Source organism: Fopius arisanus, unplaced genomic scaffold (genome assembly GCF_000806365.1).
Source record: "Fopius arisanus strain USDA-PBARC FA_bdor unplaced genomic scaffold, ASM80636v1 scaffold00032, whole genome shotgun sequence".
In the NCBI taxonomy this organism is placed as follows: domain Eukaryota; kingdom Metazoa; phylum Arthropoda; class Insecta; order Hymenoptera; family Braconidae; genus Fopius; species Fopius arisanus.
This window is the reverse complement of record NW_011887771.1, coordinates 141,093-160,709: the sequence shown is the minus strand read 5'-3', so window position 1 is coordinate 160,709 and position 19,617 is coordinate 141,093. Positions and strand designations below refer to the sequence as shown.

The 19,617-nt window shown below is 33.9% G+C and overlaps 2 protein-coding genes across 16 annotated transcripts in view; one reads left to right on the top strand and one right to left on the bottom strand.

Annotated features, from left to right (window-relative positions):
* The first annotated feature begins 25 nt into the window (after positions 1 to 25).
* LOC105265766 (DDB1- and CUL4-associated factor 6) lies at positions 26 to 7,457 on the top strand. Of its 4 annotated transcripts, none has more exons than XM_011303459.1 (17): positions 26 to 241; positions 334 to 560; positions 720 to 874; positions 1,473 to 1,590; positions 1,756 to 1,934; positions 2,016 to 2,151; positions 2,297 to 2,460; positions 2,676 to 2,844; positions 3,087 to 3,332; positions 3,573 to 3,924; positions 3,991 to 4,100; positions 4,183 to 4,275; positions 4,365 to 4,422; positions 4,622 to 4,762; positions 5,189 to 5,450; positions 6,171 to 6,276; positions 6,741 to 7,457. In XM_011303459.1, the coding sequence occupies exons 2-17, from the start codon at positions 461 to 463 to the stop codon at positions 6,797 to 6,799; spliced, it is 2,448 nt and encodes an 815-aa protein (XP_011301761.1). In that variant the 5' UTR covers positions 26 to 241; positions 334 to 460; the 3' UTR covers positions 6,800 to 7,457. The 4 variants fall into 4 exon arrangements, with proteins under 4 accessions (XP_011301761.1, XP_011301760.1, XP_011301762.1 ...); XM_011303460.1 differs by having other exon boundaries at positions 27 to 143; XM_011303458.1 differs by having other exon boundaries at positions 26 to 560.
* CaMKII (Calcium/calmodulin-dependent protein kinase II) overlaps positions 7,397 to 19,617 on the bottom strand; it is a 109,386-nt gene continuing 97,165 nt past the window's right edge. For 5 of the 12 annotated variants that reach the window (XM_011303462.1, XM_011303463.1, XM_011303467.1 and 2 more), the window contains 8 exons: positions 17,615 to 17,776; positions 16,005 to 16,058; positions 13,956 to 14,031; positions 12,308 to 12,402; positions 11,897 to 12,020; positions 7,804 to 11,385; positions 7,673 to 7,727; positions 7,397 to 7,599 (listed from right to left, as the gene is read on the bottom strand). In XM_011303462.1, the coding sequence (XP_011301764.1) occupies positions 11,253 to 11,385; positions 11,897 to 12,020; positions 12,308 to 12,402; positions 13,956 to 14,031; positions 16,005 to 16,058; positions 17,615 to 17,776 (644 nt within the window). In that variant the 3' untranslated portion in view covers positions 7,397 to 7,599; positions 7,673 to 7,727; positions 7,804 to 11,252. Of the gene's footprint in view, positions 7,600 to 7,672; positions 7,728 to 7,803; positions 11,386 to 11,896; positions 12,021 to 12,307; positions 12,403 to 13,955; positions 14,032 to 14,821; positions 14,885 to 16,004; positions 16,059 to 17,614; positions 17,777 to 19,617 lie in introns of all 12 variants that reach the window. The other 7 variants (XM_011303471.1, XM_011303473.1, XM_011303474.1 and 4 more) reach the window with 4 other exon arrangements.

Sequence of the window (19,617 nt, the reverse complement as noted above, 5' to 3'; positions counted from 1 at the left end):
GCAATTACATTTTTCTCGTGAGAGCAGTTGTACATCGACGACATCGACCAATAACACATAACATCAGCTGTTTTTTTTTTTCACTTCCAAAAATCCACTCTACCACCTCCAACACTTTTGATGATCTCACATTGACAAAATTCGCAAGTTATCACGAATTGTTTATTTTTAGAAACAAAAATGTTCTTGCAAAACTAGTCGTGAGGATGGTGTCTTGGTCGGTGGACGTCTGTAGTCAGTGGTGAAAAAACTGCCACTCATTTTTCCGCGGAGTAACGACCCAAGGAAGATCTCCATCTCCATTTCTCAAGGAATTTTTGTTAATTATTTCAGGAATAATCTAAGTGAAAGTTGTGGTTCTGAAATTGGGCCTCAATCCCTCTCATCTCAACATTTTATGGATTGATTTCGTGATATCTTCCGCCTCCGTTGGTGTTCTTTGTTCATCAGTTTTGGAATAATGTCAACAATGAGGAAAACAAAGTCACGTATTTTCTCCGATATTTATAACCAGCCGTATGATTACGGAGTGAGGACAAAGCTTTACTCCAGCAGCAAAGGTAAATTAAATTTTACGAGGAAGATCTTATGAGATGATTTACTTCAATTGTCTTCTGTCTTCATTATTATTTTCTCAATCCGTGGATCGAGAAGATAATTTCACGCTAAATACATTCTGTCTGAATAAATAATTTTTATCATTTGATTTTTTTTTAAAGCATCTCTGCAATTAATCCAACGCATGTCACTTCTGAAGCGTCTAAAAGTCCACAACGGCTGTGTAAATTCTATATGCTGGAATAGCACTGGTGATCTGATACTTTCAGGAAGTGATGATCAGCACTTAGTACTCACAAACACCTACAATTACAAGGTAATTGTCCATCCTCAGAGTCTGAATCCAAACATCAAAGGGGAAATGACTTCGCCAGACAGTAGATTCGTCATTCTGGCATTCAAAGAGACAGGAATTAGAAATAAGGAAATTTGAAAGAATAATGAGAGACAAGCTAGACAAGGTTTAACATTGGCCCATATTGTATATATCTCTCTTGCCAAATGCTATGAAAAATTTCACGTGTTCCTCGTCTCTAATTTTAGGCCTTCAATCTAGGACTCAGGGTGTTGGGTAGGCTCTTTAGCTCTCATTGACCTCAATGACAGTGAAAAATGTCAAGGACTTTGGCTCAAGTGCAAGCTAGCACATTAAATTATAATAAATCAGTCAAGTTGAGCACAAACGTCAAACAAAAACTATTATTCTTGGGGCAAATGTTAAAGAAAGGGAAATAATCGGTTAAAAGCTACATTTCCTACATTTAGGCAGTATATTTATCTGTAATCTTTACTTGAACTACAGATCTAATGTTTAGGTATCAGTACGACAGATCGATGAATTGATGAATTATATTCTCCAATTTGCGTATATATAAATTAGGTTTGTTAATTTCGTAAATTTGATTTTAACACAGATACAGACGGATTACAAGACAAGCCACAGAGCAAATATTTTCAGTGCTAAATTTCTACCTGGCACTGGAGACCATCGAATTGTGTCATGCAGTGGAGATGGAATAATTCTCTATACAGGTAATTAATTGCTGATTACCCGAGTATGAAAATTCCTGCTATTACGATTATTGTCAGTAATCATTCTATTATTATCACCAGTAAACATTCCTAGAATAATGAAAACTTTATTGACTCATTTCGGTTCATTCAATTATTTTAAGTTTTCATTTGGATTTTTTCTAGATCTTATGAGGAAATCAGAGACATTTAACAATCAATTCACCTGCCACAGTGGTACGACATACGAAATAGCAACAGTACCTGGTGAGCCTCACAGTTTTCTCAGTTGTGGGGAGGATTGCAGCGTCCGATACTTCGATCTTAGGATCAAAACCTCTTGTAATACTCAAAGATGCACAGACGTATGTAAATAACGTCACTAAAAATTCGAGATAATTTGATCTGTTGCTAAAGTGATTCATTCGATTAATATTTTGCCCCAGGATATTTTAATCTCATGTCAACGTGCAGTGACTGCCCTCTCAGTAAATCCAACGACACCCCATCATCTAGCGATTGGATGCTCTGATAGCACAGTCAGAATATATGATCGACGAATGTTAAATGTTCGGAATCTAGGTCTGTTGAATACCAAATGGGATATTATTTTTTGTTCTCTTTATTTATTGAGTATATACACATTTGAATAAATTGCATTAGTATCACGTTAAAGTGGTCAATAATCTCTCTAATTTTAAATTAATGTCTTTTTTTCGTTTCACAGCTTGGGCAGGTGGAACCAATACATCGGCTGTTCCACTGTCTCTATTTACAGTCCCTGAATTCGAGGGAAATTCCTACAGAATAACTTCCCTCAGCTACAGTCCAGATGGTAATGATGTTCTTGTCAGTTACAGCAGTGATCATCTCTATTTATTCAGTGCGAAGGTAAACATTATTATTAAACAAAGGCTAATCATTCAATATTGCAAGATAATAAAGTAACACATGCTTTCGGCGTGGATTTTGATAAAATACGTTGACAAAATACTTTTCAGCCCTTGCAGCATAAATTACTATTTTGATATATTGACTATTTCCATGATAATAGTAGATGTTTATATTTCCTGCGTTGTTTTTTGTTTTCTTGTCAATGAAATTAGGATTATGGATTGAAGCAATTGAAGAAGGAATCCTCAAGTAGATCTAAGGACAAAAAACACTCAGTGAGATCTCCCCAGCCAGTCAGAAGATTAAGATTAAGAGGCGATTGGTCAGATACTGGACCAGACGCACGTCCAGAGAGGGAAGGTGGACGCCGTAGTGGAACTGGTGAGTTCGTAAATCTCGATAAATATTTATAATTAGTAAAGATCCTCTTCAAAAGATTATCTGATTTTCTTTGTAAACGGTTTCCACGTATTTGTCGTAGTTATTCGTTTTTATCATATCGGAATAGTATTTATGATTCATTTACTTTTATTATAAATAATCTCATAACGAAAAATGACAAATGACACTTGACTTTTATTGGCACAAGTGAGTTTCAACTGATGTCATTACGATTTTTCTAGAAATAGCTCAGGCGAGACCTGTTCTTCATACTTCACTGATGCAGAGGATGACTGACGTGTTGAGTAGAATGTTAAATGATCCAGCAACGAGAGCTGCTCTCAGTGGAGGTGGCGAGGATAATCTGACGGGTGTCATTGATCAACAGGCTGAGGCACAGAATCAGTCCAATGAATCAAATCCGGAGATTCTGGAGGATATAAATGATCTACAGAATATGGACACTGAATCCAATGCTCATGCCATTGGTGAGTATAAAAATATTCACTCTAATACCTGCATGTACTCTAACATAATCCTTGACTTGCATTTTATCTTGCTAGCCTAAAATATTTAGACATTCGGGCTCTCAATTGTGTTGGAAAACCACTTGATTGGTTATAAAACAACTATAGTCCCTTCAAATAATATAACTATAATATAATATTTAATACTAATGATAATTTCATTACATGCAATTCTGTGTGGAAAATGCTATTTCCATGAAGACGAAACTCATGAAAGCGAAAACATGGATACAGCCGTCGAAAATACTTTGTTACCTACGGATGACCAATCTCTTGAGACTGAAGAAACCTCAGACATTGTTGATTCACCTGAGGAAAATACCTTCATCTCAGTTAGCGAAACAAATCCCCACATATCAATCAACGAAGAGTCTAGCCAATCCGAAAGTGGTAAAACGTCGATTCAATCTCTCACGACATTGAGTATATCCCAGGAGGAAGAGACACCTGAGTCAAGGGATACAGCTGTTAATATGGATAATTCTCGAGATGAGGGTATGATGGAAAATCTGCAGGACAGACTGACATCTATGAGAGATGGCTTCCTCGAAAAGTAAAGACCTTCTTCTTTCTACAATTTTTACAAATCACTTTGTCCTAAATTTGTTTTCTATTTTAGACATGGTAGTGAACCTGCCGTCAGCCTCACCTACTCGGATAAAAGTTCCACTGGTGCCACGATATCCATGGGAGTTGCTAATGAAGTCATTCGAGAGAGTTATCATGCAGGTAATCGAAATTAAATATTCACAGTAGTGCAGGTCTTCTAAGCATCTCTGGATATGCGATAGATAATTTTTATTTATTTTAGGACCTTCAGGGAGCCAAAGTGCCGAGGAAGTTGCTTCTGGAGCAGGCCCAAGCAGTAGAAGAAGTCCGTCCTCGTACAATGATGTCAGAGAACGTGAGGATCTCGTCCAAAAAGTTGGATAAAATCAGAACCCTCAAATCTATTTCACTTTTAATTTGTTCTCGTTCAAATTCAAATTTCAGATACAGACGAAGATGTATATAATGACAGCGACGATGAAGAGGAAGAATCTGGTCAGAGGTATATTAAAATTAGTGAACAGACATAAAGACTGCTGTATAGTGAAACGAGTGGGGAATTGCCCTTTCATTAGATATAGCATAGTTATTTTTGCTAATAAATTTCTTGTTACGCCATCGTTGAAACATTTTATAACATTTTTTCTTTTTATTTTTAAGTAAAAGTAATAATGCAAATTCCTTGTATTCCTCTTTTACAGAAGAGTTAATCCAATCGAAGAAGAAATGGACAGAGCAGTGGCAGACGCCAATGCCTCTCTAGGCCGCTCTGAATCCTTCGACGAGAGTAATTTCACAGAGTTGAGAGTTAAGCAGAGATACATGGGACATCGCAATGCAAGGTAAGATGGATTCATCAGTTTCGCTCTGCCTGAAGAAACTCTAAAAATGATCGTAGTGAAGTGTTAAAAAGAGTGGTAAAATAATAATGATTCTAGTGAAGAATATGAAGAAATTTTCCTTCGTAGAGAATTTCACAACTAAACTGCACAATTGCCCATAATTTTCCCACTTTTTATAACTTCACGACATTAATTTCGTAGCAAAACCGTAGGACCCTCGTCCTCCAGCAAAACCATCACCAAACCACTGTCTCGACCCCTTCGTTCTAGTTAGGAACTAGCAACGACTGCGACTAAGCTATCCCCACAACACGTATCTATTAAAAACCAATTGATTACCTTGAAAGCCTCAAAGCGGACTGGGCCAATTAGAATCAGGCCCATCCAATGTATTGATCGCTCTGTGCTTCCCTCGTTTCACTCTAGTTTCTTTAGGACCATGATCAAAGAAGCAAACTTTTGGGGTGACGAATTCGTCATGTCTGGGAGCGACTGCGGACATGTCTTCGTTTGGGAGAGGGATACCGCTAAATTGTGTATGCTCTTGGAAGCTGACCAGCACGTTGTTAATTGCCTTCAGCCACACCCCTATTTACCCATGCTGGCTACGTCTGGCATTGATTATGATGTCAAGCTTTGGGCACCCATTAATGAAGAGGCTAATTTCGATACAAACTTTGCTGAGGATGTGAGTTCAATATTATAATTACCAGATTAAATTATTGAAAAAAAAAAGATATTTTCAGTCAACAAAATTTCTTTAATATTCTAAAATTAATTTCTCAACAGTTAGATATAACATGGCTATTAGAACTATTAGGAGAGACCGTGAACATTGAATGGTTTACCACTATAAAATAACGATGTTATTTCGCATATTTTTAATATTATAAATCCCTGAAGACTGCGGTGAAATGAATATTCATTTAAAATTGTTCTATTCTTCATTTTTAATATTCTTTATGTTTGAATAAACATATAACGGATAAATTTATTATTTGGCAATTAGTCGATTGGTAGATTGTCAGGTGGATTTCTTAATAAAAATAAAAAAGACGTAAATAATGATGTACATCGTCGAACGGGTTAAAAATTCGAATTGGCTGCAATTAAAAAACAGTTTTTTTTTCGATACCATTAATTTGAAATTGAATTTGAGAATAATTAAATGATTAGAAACAAGGCCCTCATAAATTCAGGTAGTCATTCTAGTATCCGAGAAATATATTCGACAATCTTAATTGCTCCCACATCAATTTAAATGAAAACATGTCCATATTACCGCAGACACGACAATGTAATTTATCGCGGTCTTTTCTAGAGGTTGTACGAATGTCAAAATCCATTTGACAATTAATTCCAAGTTTTGATCTATTCATTGGGTACATTGAATTTATTTTTATGGTAGCTGCAAAAGCGTAACGCAGTGATGCTGGAGGAAACGAAAGATACGATAACGGTGCCAGCTGTATTCATGATAAGGATGCTGGCGTGTCTCAATCAAATACGAAGAGGTAGTAATAGTTTATGATTGTCCATTTGCAAATCTCCCTAGGCCATAGTATGATTTAATTTATATTCCAAAGCATTTCATAGACTTTTTGCTTGAATGGAAAATTTATTACCGATGATTTTTGTCGATTTGATAATTGCTTGAAAATTATGTAGAATTTTATGAAATGTAATATACGAAATTTTGAGTGAGAATTTGGATTTTTTGATTAACAAATATGCACAAAAAGGAGTAAAAGTAAAGGTTCATTTTATTTGGAAACGCTTATGAACGAAATTTATAGAAATGTATTTTTTTGAAGTGTAGCAATTTTTCATTAATCTTTTTTTCGAATATCTCAAAAACTACTTGTTTTTATTTGTCTCTTCTCATTCCGACGAGAAAAATCTTTTACAACTAAAACTGATTAAAATCATTAATTTGATATGGCTAGAATAGTTTTATTATAATTGTTTCTCATTTTAGGACGCGGAAGAAACCGCAGAAGAAGTGGAGATGAAGGAGATGATATGCGAGGTGGATAGATACCCTCATATAAAATTCTCCTTCAACTGTTGATTTAAAAAGAAAAAAATGTACGAATGAGTCTGCGAAGATATTAGTTTAATGTTGATAATTTAACTGCATTTTTTGTTCTCTTTTCACGTGAATGAAATAATTAAAAGTTTTTTGGAGTGTTATCCCTTTATATGTTGAATAATTTTTTTCATGGTTGGATGAATCATTGTTCTCGAGAAATCACTTCCACACTGCCTTCATTGATAAATCGCTCTCCATATCCACGGGTTCATTGAAGTTGTAGGAATTGTTGAGAAATTGTGCCTTAAATGGTGAATCATTGATTGTGGGTTCTGAATTCGAGTGGTGAAACGTAGAGTCTTTATTTCACAATTAGATTTAATTGATAAATAATCCTACAACAAAAGATTCTGCTAATGTGCATTATAATTTGCACGTTTCACCACTTTATCGCAGAATTCAAAATAGACAATACAATACCTAGAATAAAAGTGCGTAATTATCAAAATAGGATTTGGATAGATAAGCATACTATGATTTCATCGAGTGCAATTAAAAATATTTATAGGTTCGCTATAGAGAAGAGTTACTTTGGTACATGCGACGATGAATTCAGTGAGATTATATTATTCTGTTATTTGTAATTGTATAAAGAATCATTAATAAATGAACATGCAATATGAGATACATCCTTCGCTTGCTAATTTTCAAAAATGTCTCAGTCCATTATTTTATAATTAAAATATTCTGCTCGCCATCTAACTCCAAAGCGAACAATTTTTATCTCGTCTGAACGATTCTGTCTCTGAAAAATATAATATTAAATAGCATGAGTTTCCTTCTATCGGAGATTAATGAATTAATAATTTTTTACGTACAGAAACACCTCCCGAACCAACAACGACGAGAGCAGCATCGATCTGCCTGCTCACACTGAAACCACGTGAATTATAAACAAGTTTATAAAAAATTTTTAATTGATTATTCACGAGAAAGATAAGACACCAACTGTTGATCCAATGTTTCCTCCATTTGGCACGCATTGTCCAGTAACAGCAGCTGCTACCATTGCAATTACCACGAAAACTGCGAAGAATTTCATAATCGAAAGAGAATTCACTGTACGATTTATGACAATCAACTGAAATCAATACGAGAAATTGGAACAATTGCCTTTATATGAGAACACTTTCTTATACATCGTGCCACATTTACTTCAATAAAAAAAACATTTGTCCAGGTTGGATCGATGAGATATGAGGATTTTCAACGTAGATGAGACAGCCAACAATAATATTTCTTGGATAACACCTGCAATTGATACAGCTTGGAGAGAACATTCGATTTTATTAGCTTTTTTCCATTTATCCTTAATTCATGTTGAATTTTATTCAATATTATATCCGAAGATATAAACTCATTGATTAATTCCGTAGATATAATAATGTGGAAAGCTGCTTCATCCATCCGGAGAAATATAAAAATAATGAACTATAAATCAACGTAATTCATCGCATGTTGGTTTTATTTAAACGTTTATTTCGTAATGAGAAAAATTTGGAAATAAATAATAATTATTTTATACAACAATCACACGTAGAGAAGCGATGAAATAGAGTAGTAGAAATAACTATTAATTAATTATCATTAATCATTTTTTTTTTCAAGTTTTCCTTCATATTTTTCATATTTATATTATAGTAATATATCTGCAATATAATAAATCATATCTCCATTCTTAGTAATGTTCTTTAAATTTTTTGCTTTTTGAATCATTTATAATATTTATATGTATAATACGATGGCAAAAGTGTTTACTCTAATTTATTCTTTAATTTTTTTTTTCTTATTTTTTTTGTATTTTTTTTTTCATTAGATTGAGGTTTACTCGTGACAACTATGAAGAATGTACGAACGTGTAGAAATATTCATCAATGGTAAATAACGAAGGTAAATTCGATAAAAATGTTTTTCAATCAATGATTTCATCCTAATATTTTTCCCTTGACATGGATTTGTTTATATTTATATTTCATTTATATTCTCATATTTTGCAAGAGAGATTCAACGCCAGTGTTAGCCCATTCTCATTGTTATCAATTCATTCGATCGAATATTTATATATTATGCATGTAACATTAACTATGCAAAGAGAGACACGACAGAGAGCGCGAATTATTAAATGATTTTTCATTAATTTATCTGAATTCTTTCCCTCGATTTAATTAAACTATAACTCAACATTTTTCCCACTAGGACATTATTTCCTCAAGACTCGACATTCGCAGAAACAACCATTGAGGTATGTAGTAACGAAGGAATCAAAGAAAATTTATAAACAATTTGTCTTACAATGCTGAGTGAAAAAAAAAACAACAAATTCTATGGACATGTTCTACAGAATTTTCAAGAGTATCCTATAGAAAATCATAACATGTATATAAAGTTTCATGATGAGTGATCAGTAAAGCATTATTTATATTTCCATTGATCCTTGTTCAATACATTACACACGAATGCGATTAATCAATTAATCATTAACATGACTATCAGAAGGTGAATATAAGTATGGAAGAATGTTCTGTACATTAAATTCATCTTGTTTAATTTAATTTAATTTAATAGTAATTTATGAAAAATTGTCTCGCCTTGCTTCGCCATGCAACATTAATCATCTCACAAGTTCTATTATCGATTGTTTAATTAATTATCAAGAGGTGCTCTCTATCAGTGATTGCTTATTTTTCATCTGTTTTTCACATTAACATCACTTAATTATCAATTTTTCATTGAATTATGTATTATTAATGAAAAATGAATAAATTGGGGTGATAAGGGGGAGATGGCGATGCAGAGGCGGACAGATCTAGCAAGCCTGAACCTCTCTGGAAGGAACATCAGTGATGTGACTCAGTGGGACGATAAAAGTGGGCCCGGAATATTTTATCCTAATCTCTTTTTTTATCTCCATAAGTCTCTTGCATTAATTAAAAACAGATTTATCAATGACTCCAACTGACAAAATTTACTAAATTTTTATTGATTGTATCGTCTTAATTTAGGTTTAGATGTAAAATAATTAGAGAAATACGTGCGCAGGCTGGTAATTTATTCTTTTTTCTTTTTTATTCATTAATTTATCTACTATGTCGTGAGGAATTTTCAGTGATTTATTTCGTTCCATTCGTTTTTATTCTCGGTTTTGAAGTTGTGTGGAGCTTTTTTCAGATGCCATCGGAGTGACGCGCGAATGATTTGTGTCGATATGTTCGACTGAGCTATGTTTATTTTTTTATTGAATAAATTCGATTGGTTAGCGAAGTTGTAAGAGAAGATGAGTGGAGAGGTGTTTTTTTTTTGCTATTTTGAAAATATCACAAGAGAGAAGGGGTTTAGACGAATATGTCAAAGATATTTTTCGAAGGCAATGTCTTGTGACATTTTTCGATAAATCCAGTAGTTTTCGAGATATTCGCAAAATAAGAAATCCAAAATTATTTCAATTCATCTTTCTTCCTCCATCAACAACATTATGATCTAATAACTCTTCCATTCTTCATTGAACTAGTTCAGAGTTTTTCCAACTATTTTCTCAAAATTCTTTGAAATTCTTCCAATTGTTTGTCCATTCATATTAATCACCTGCAGTCTTGAGTAACACCAAGTTGTTGAAGTAACCGACAGATTAAATGATTTGGAAACCTCCTCCCCCCAACTCCAAATGACCCTAAAACTTTAATTATCATAAGACTTCATTACATGGCACATTGGTCGATATTAAGGCTCGATAGGGCCCCAATTCCCAATAACCCTCAAAAGACCATTCTACCTCAACTCCCCTCTAGATAAATTTGTTACTCTAACTAATAATAAAATCGTAAGCAGACTTCGTTTAGTATTTAATGATTCATCCGACTTTTCGTTGAAAAGATAAAACAATCAATTAGAAACTCCCATTAATCAGCCAGTTATAATCATTCAAGTGAGATTCGAGTTATTATCAAGTAAATTAATTATTCCAGAATTTCTCTTTGTGATTAAATCGTCAGATCGACACGTAGAAAGTAGAAGAAAAGTGACCATTAACCGCCCACTAATTTTCTCAATTGGATATTTAATTCATTAAAATTCTCATTCCTCTTACGATTTCCATTGAGCTCAAAGAGGAACAAATAAATTATTAATAATTCACCCCGTCGCAAAAATCCCCACCTCTAGGTAATCAGAAATTTCTTTTAATTAAGTACCTCACGGAAAATGTCCTATTATCTTTTCATTTTCTCATGCCTTTCATTCTGCATTCTCATCCCTTCATTTTACCAATTTTCATCTTGGTACTCTCTCACTCACTCTCACTTTCTCTCTCTCTCTCTCTCTCTCTCTTCTCTATGCATATTTTCTGCTATTCCTTAAAAACTTGGTTGTGGAATACAATGGAGCGAGCCAGGTAATGCTGATTTATTTGTTATTGTAGGAGAATGGCGAGGGACCTGTCACTGCACTTCGGTGGAAATGTACGTTTTGCCATTTGTTGTCCTTCTTGTGCCACACCCGGCTCTCCTCACTCTGCTGGGTATGAGCTACACCTTGTCTGAAAATCGGGTTCATCATGAATAAACAGAACTTATAAATGAAGCTGTGAAAATGAAGAAAATCGGCAAGATCGGTATACGTCCGGAAAAATTCACATTGTGTTCATCATTACATATCATTTTTTCCAGTCAAAATTACCGGTAAATTTATCCCATCATAATCATAATATAATTTTACAAATGAATTCCCAAGGAAAAGATCTATAAGTCTACTCAATACTAATATATACTATCTCCTGATTTTTAATTTTATGTGTTGAAAGGATCAATACATAAAATTCATTCACCGCAATCAGATTCTGGCACCATATGAGACAATATGAGGAATTCTATAAGTTAGAGCAAACACAAAATCAATTGCAACAATTTTCATCGGCATTGATTACCAGCATTTTAAATAAAGATAAAGTGTGATCAATAAAATGTCGTCCGAGTTTCACTTAATTTCGTTCTCTTGTGATTATTTCTGTGGGAAAGATTCGATTTTAGATATTTGTTTTATATACTTACTTATCAACATATTGGGTAAGCCTGACGTACGCAATACAGGCAGCATCATCTCCCAGTAAATGAACATGAGGATTGAGGATCGTCGTGTTGACAGCCTTGCAACTTGAGTTTTTCCCCAGGACTGCTTGGGATTGAAATTTAACGTTACAACGAGCATGGTGATTTTATTACATGTTTCAACATTAAAATCCCCAAAATCCCACTTAATACATACTCTGCTGACAAGCTCAACTCAAAAATACACAGAATTCCATATTTTATTTGATAAAAAGCCTCGGAAAAGAGAGTTGAAAATCATACGACAACTCATTACGAGGGGCAAAAAGTGATATTTGAAACCTTATTCGTCTCAGTGCAGCTTTGAGTTTAATATTTATTTGCGAAATAGTGATGCAAACTAGGCATAATTACCATTATCAAAGTAAAATTTGTGAAAGTCCATTCCCTCGACTAAATTACCTAGAGCCTCCGGCTCAAATGCAGTTAGATGAGGATCGCAGATTTTTCTAAAAACAAATAAAGTTCACACTTATTATAATTTATCAAGTTTATTATATTATATCACACCTCAATATTGCTGAACTCAATATCATGAGTTATAATACATGTAAAGATGTTTAAGAAATTTATTTAATAATTTCTGCATGTTTAACAATTCAGCATATTTAACGGTTTGCTTCTCACATGCTAATGAATAAATAATAATAATTATAAATAATAGTAGTAAATAATATTAGAAAATAATAATTAATAATGATATTGTACAAAATATTCAAACATATCAGAAGATGTTTCATTTTAGTTTATAATAATTTCGTCGTGATTATGATTATTTAATTGAATAATTTTTATTATTTTATTTTATTGTTGCTAAAGCTGTATGTAAATATTAAATGATTGAAATATATGCGGAATGATGAGAAAAAAACTGATGACAACGTAATTTGTCTAGAACGGATGATTGTATAAATTATAAATAATTGTGATAAATAGTAAGAAAGAATAATTATTAATAATGACATTGTACAAGATATTCAAAAATAGTGGAAGATGTTTCATTTTGGTATGTTATGATACGTGATCTATTGCGCACTCCGCGCGTCGAATTTAAATTTCCCGGTATGAATTGACCAATGGGGAATCAGTTTTACGAGCTTCGAGATATTTTGAGAATCGATCATTGATTTATCGAGCGATAATTGAATTGAAGAGTTATCTTATTTTTCCGCCATTTTAACTCTTAAAAAGATTCATAAAATGGCGGAAAACATGGGGTAACCCCACATTTTCTGAGATCATGTTGTAAAACTCCGATTAACTCGAGATTTCAGATGTGGTACAAGGACCTATCAATAAAAAGAGGAGTAAAAATCAAGTCACTCTTCAATTATTCTGTTATCCTGTAATAAAAATTTCATTTGATTGAAATTTTAATGAAATGTCCTCTAAATTGTTACCCATTTGTTTTTAACTTTTGACAGAATCACAGAAGAAGTGAGCAGGTGTCCGATTTTTGTCGTTTATTTAGATTCTTAGTACTTCGGCCGGTTTTTTTTAAACAAATCGATCATTGAACCGAATCGAAATTGAAACAAATGAAAACCTTACCCTTTTGATATAGGGGGACATAATGAAGATCCTCAAATAGTATTTGAACCTCTAACCAATTATAACGAACATGGAAAGTAGATGAAATGAGGTATTGAATTAGATTTGTATAAATTTTTATGTGAGTCATATTTTCATATTTTTATCTAAATAATTTTCCCTAGTGTCGGAGGAAAATATTCAAAAAAAATGACGCATCTTTTCCGTATTTCAAGAACGAAAAGTCGTTAAGAAAAATTTTACAGAACTTCCCGTAAAATAAGAAAATCTTCCCAGGACGTCCTTTAATTTTTGTTTGAATTTTCATTGAATAATCACGAAATGAAAATACGGCCACGCAAATTTTCTTAATCACTTCGATAATCGATAATCCGATAAATCGAATTAGAGTTCCATAATTTTTATTGAATATTTCTCTCCGTGCGATAGTAATGCAGTAAAAAATCCTTACGTGTATCCTTCAAAATCACCAGCATTGATACTCTCGATGAGCTGTTCAGTCATCTTGATAATCTCCTGTCGGCGTGCTGTAATCGTCAACAATTTATCATCAGTCAAACAAATACGAGATTCCGAGGCTTCAGGCTCTTTCCGGTACATCGCACAGCACAACAGCCACATGCACGATTTTTCTTTACACATCTAACGTTGTCCTATCCACGCCAATACGAGTTTTCGTTTAAAATTTCAATAATTTTATCTTCTAGGAAATTTTTCATAGGCTCGTACACTCACTTCAGCCAATGGGTTGTCATCTCTAACTTATTCTTGTCCATTCAATATCTCCTAATTATTAAATTAATGATCAATCCATCACTTCTCTATCTATTCTAAAATTTGTGCCACAATTTTATTTTATTTATTTTTATTTCAATCAAATGCCTTTCTATTGTTTTTATCCAGTGAAATTTAAGACTAAATAAATGGCAAAAATTGTTTAGAAAAACGAGGGTATCCGAATCCGCCCGTCGATTCCTCTTCGAGGCTGAAGTTTAAAAAACATTGCGGTTTCACACGTGCACTATCTGCAGGGTTTTTATCACCAGTTCATAACCGATCCATTTTATTTAATTATTCTTTTACATATTTTTTAATGCTTCACACTGGCTCAAGGTTGTCACTGACGCATTAAAAATAAACGCACTCTTCTCTTTCCAATTTATCGAATAATTCAGTGAACATTTTTTCACATTGTTTTGCTATATATCCTAGTGTTTTGTATTTTATTTTTGCATCTTTTTTGTTTTTAATAAGAAAATGCAGGAGAGATCGACGAGCGGATGATTTTTTTTTTCTTTTCTACGTTATGCGCGTTACCTGAGCACTGCGAGTTGGTTGATAGCTGGCTGCAGGTCTTGACGGGACACATGATTCTTATTTCTACAAGCATATACCTTCCTCATTAAAACACCATTTTTTTTATTACGAGAAATTATCATTCTTCAGATTTGTGTTTTATCTTTAATATTGAGCTGCGCGGTGGAGCGATTCATAAGCGTTCTTTTTATAGGAAACGCGACGATCGGTTTTCACGGTGATAAATCGTCAATTATCATTTTTTTTTAATTCTCTCCCGATAACAACATCTGGACTGATAACAACCGATGAATAAAAACCAGTGACAGTTTTATCTTGGTTATTTTGGAACTTGAAAATCATTTTTCTGTTAAATTGGAATTATTATTTAGATATTCTCTGCCTTCTGTGGGCATGTATCGAGAGCTGAACTACGATTGGAATAGATTTTCTTTCTTTCATCGTTCAACAGCTGATTCGTCTTTGAGACGAAAACCGACCTTTGCGTGACCCAATTCTTAAATAATTTCCAACAGCATAATAACTCTTACGCGATTGTCTCCGTCTCCTCGAATCGATCCAACTCTGAAATTCATTGACATAAAATCCGAGAACGCGCGAAAAGAAACGGAAAAACGCGAAAAGTCGTCATCCCAATATGAAAAATTTCTACCATTTTTCTTACATTAATTTATTATTCCTGCCTTTACACACCTCCAAAAAACGGTTAATAACTGCCACTCGTTCGTTCACTCCTCTATTAATCATAAACTTCCATTATATTTCAGTATACGATTGATAAACTCCTTGTTTCCTTGACAATTACTGCATATTAATAGTCTCTTAATGACTAATAATGAATAAACTTAACACTCATTATCATTCATTGCCATCAGCGTGATAATGAGTATTCTAATGATCAGAGAATAGTAATCACCGGTAATAATCGGTAATCACGATTGATCAGTAATGACCGATTGTGATTGATAAATACAAAACAATAATCGACGAATGGTGTGATAATGATGTTGATGATGTTGATGATGTTGATGATGTTGATGATATTGATGATGATGTTGAGACTCGATGCAAGTTCGAGTGTGCGCGTAAAATAATGTTTACGACAAAGTACAGTGTCGAAATGACGAACACGATTGATTGTCCATCGAGGGAAATTGATTACCCTCCTTACCGTACTCCTCACCATTGATCTGATTGTAGCCGATGCTTCCACGTCGGTCACGCATCTCCGAGCCATCTTCATGCATTTTATGTCATTAGTGCATCAATCATTATCATTATTCGTTTTCGTTCAATTATTTAATGTTATCCTCAATTGTTGATAATGCAAGAGTTAAGAAGCAGAAGAGAAGGGGAAGACAGGAAGACGTACAACGTGGACATGCGTGTTGGGCAACATACACAGAGACACAATAAAATAAATAACGTCAATCAGACGAGTAACAATTATCGTGAGTGATGATTACATTTGTTTAGAGATAACATGAAAATTAAACTGTTAAGACTTTTCTCTTTGTCTGCTTGAGTTTCATTATAATTATTCATTGTTATTTAATGGGGGGGGGGGGGGGTAATATGGACACGTTTTTATTTGACGAGAACGACCGCGCGCTACAGAGCGCTGTCATTATAAAAATCGTGATTAAAAATTGTTAATTTAAATGAGTTCCAAATTCAAATTAGCCGCTTCAAACGACTGAACCAATGAGGAATAAGCGTGACAGAGTTTCGAGATACCGATAGTCTCGATGTTTATCCTTTTTAGAATAGGAAAATAGAAAATGGTATATCATTGATAATTAATTATTCATTCAATAAACTCAACTATTGTTTAACCCGCGTGCTTTTGATTATTAATTGTACGAACCTGTGCTCCGGAAAAAATGCAATATATCAGATATATACTGGATATATATGGTAATGCATATGTATTACATGCATAGCATTTTTTATTATATTTTTATTTTATTTTTTTTTATTTATAATTATTAGCGCATACATTTATTCTTTGATGGTTCCCGAATCACAGAATTACTATTTAAGGATGTTCTCTTTCCAGTGAAATTTTCCAGAGAAATTACGTAACTTTTTATTTCAATGCTTTATTCCAATGTTGAATTAATTGTTTTCAAAAAATTATTTTTCAAATTTTTTAAGCCCATCCGATGATGTACATCATTATTATCGCCGTCTTTTCAAAACTACGGGATCTACTGCGCACTTCGTGCGCCGAATTTGAATTTGGCGGTTCGACTCGACCAATGAGGAATTAGTCCTCCGCGTTTCGAGATATTTCGATTCGGGCAAACTTCATTTTTGTGTTTCGACTTTTATAGGAAGGATTCCTTTTTTTTTAGTTTCCGAGAATTCCACTTGACAGTTATCCATTTACTAATTATTAAGTATCTAATTTAGGTGTCCGTTTTACCCCATCATCCCCTCCGACCCCTGACGGATCTTGGATCGGTATTTGATTGACATATAACCGAGCAATCAATTTGTGCACTTAGATGATGGCGAATCAATTGCTGATTGACTATCAACCAGTAATCAACCAGCGATCAACCCTCAATCGATTGATTGATATGACGACATGAACGAGAGTTCAAAATAGCATGAAATCTTGATCAATTGAGGGAAGAAGTTGAAGCTCCAATCAAATTAACCGACGAGGTAATAATCAATTGAATTTCTTCACTGGTGAATCTAGGAATTCATCATCCAGATATTGACCCAGCAGTTAGACAAAGATAAAGAGAAAAGTTTTAATCCATCAACACTTAATCTACCGACCAGTTGCTGATGAACTCTCTCGTCTTGACACACTGTTGACACTGGCACAGGCTCTGGTGGTAGCTGGTGATGCTGATGGTACACCCTGACTATTTTGGCTGGCGACACTTCCACTACTTCCACTGCTGCTGTTGCTTCCACGGCTTCCACTCCCATTGCCAGCTAATTCATGCAATCAACCATACAGGATAATTTTCCAAACAGCGAGCAACTTCTCCCGAGGGCCCCATATTATTATTTTAAAACGTTTGATGACTTTCTGGACTCTTACCACGTCGTCTGGCGTGTCGTCACTCAAGGATACTATTACGATATTCAACAGGACAATTATAAGCCGAGTAATCTACCCATTTATTAGTCAATAATTATTTGAGTGCAACTAATCATTTTTAATGGTTTTATAATACTAAGAAGTGGGACAAATCGGTGAAACATCATGTGGCTATTTTTACCTTCCAGTTTTCTTTTCAAATTTATTTATTATATTTTTTAAACTTAAGGGCTGGATGGAGTATCTCGGAAAGATAATTTACTCCAAAATTGGGATTCCTAATTACTCCGCCAATTAATTGTTTTTTCCGATAATTGTTAGCTAGCGTTCTAGTCGTTGAGAACCGCTAGAACACTAGCTAACAATTATTGAAAAAAACGATTAATTGCCAGAGTAATTAGGAATCCCAATTTTGGAGTAAATTATCTTTTCCAGATAATCCAACCGGTCCTTAAATTAAAATTCATTGAAATTCATTAGTTTTTCGATTTTATGGATTTCATTGGGCTGTCCTTCGAGTTTTCTCCAGTTTCTCCCAGTAAAAATGGAATAGTTATTGATCGATAGTCTTTGATGATTAATTTTTCGTGATGTGCACTACAGTGAATGCTAGATGAGGTGGAGGGGTGGGTTAATGATAAGGAGAACTGGGAACTTGAGGGGACGAGATGAAGTAGTGAATCTTCTGGGCTGATCAAAACTCGATTTTACTACTTCACCGGTTATTTCCGACTTTGAAATTGAGGGCATACCGTTAATTTCAAATTAGGATGATTACAATGATTCCTGGGATATTGGGAATAGCTAAGGAAATTTATCCAGAGGAAAATTCATTCCAAACACATCAATGCATCAATTTCTCAGTCCCTACATCTTCATAGAAAACGAGGAAAAATCTTTGGAAATATAAAAAAAGGGAAAAAGGGAAAAGGGAAAAGTCTATTTTACCTTCCCCTCCCCTATGCGAAAAACTTCAAAGTTTGCAAGTATCCACTAAATAAAAATATTATTTCGTGACTATAAATTGTTGAATTGTTCATTATCTATTATAATAAATAATCCCCAATATACCCAATACACGAACCCAACAATATATTGCATTTCTTACCGGAGTATGTGTGCATATAATTAATAGATATTTCGATTATATACCGTTTTCCGTGTGGAATTTTCCAATTATTTATTAGACGAAAAGGAAAGGGGATTATAGCGATTTTTGCGGAAGTTATACAGAAGTAAAAATTTTTCAGTCTTCACGGTGTTGATGTTTTCTTTCATGGAGTTAATTGAAGGGTTTCGGAGCAATGAGGGATTTACTGGGTTTCCTCTGGTTTTGGTGGATAGAAAATATTTGAAAGCGTGTGATGACGTATGGCATATCGAGTGAACAATTGTTTTGATTAATTATCATGCAGCTGAGGGATAATAAGAGTGGGAAGACTAGGGATGGCATGGCTTGGCAAATGATTTTTTTCATTAATTATCCTACCTTAGGTACAGCCCACACTCGAGTACATCTTCTCATGATTAGTCAATAATCTATGAACTCTAATGATCTCTTACGGCTTTTGGTTTTATTTAAACTCTAGCGGTAGTCCTACGTGTCTAGTGATTACTTAGTGATAAACAATTATACTCCTGGCTTATTTGAGCATTAGAATCTCCAATATTTATGAAGTTTTTTTAGTCGAGAGAAATATAAATTGGTCGATTGATCAATCAATGATTCAAT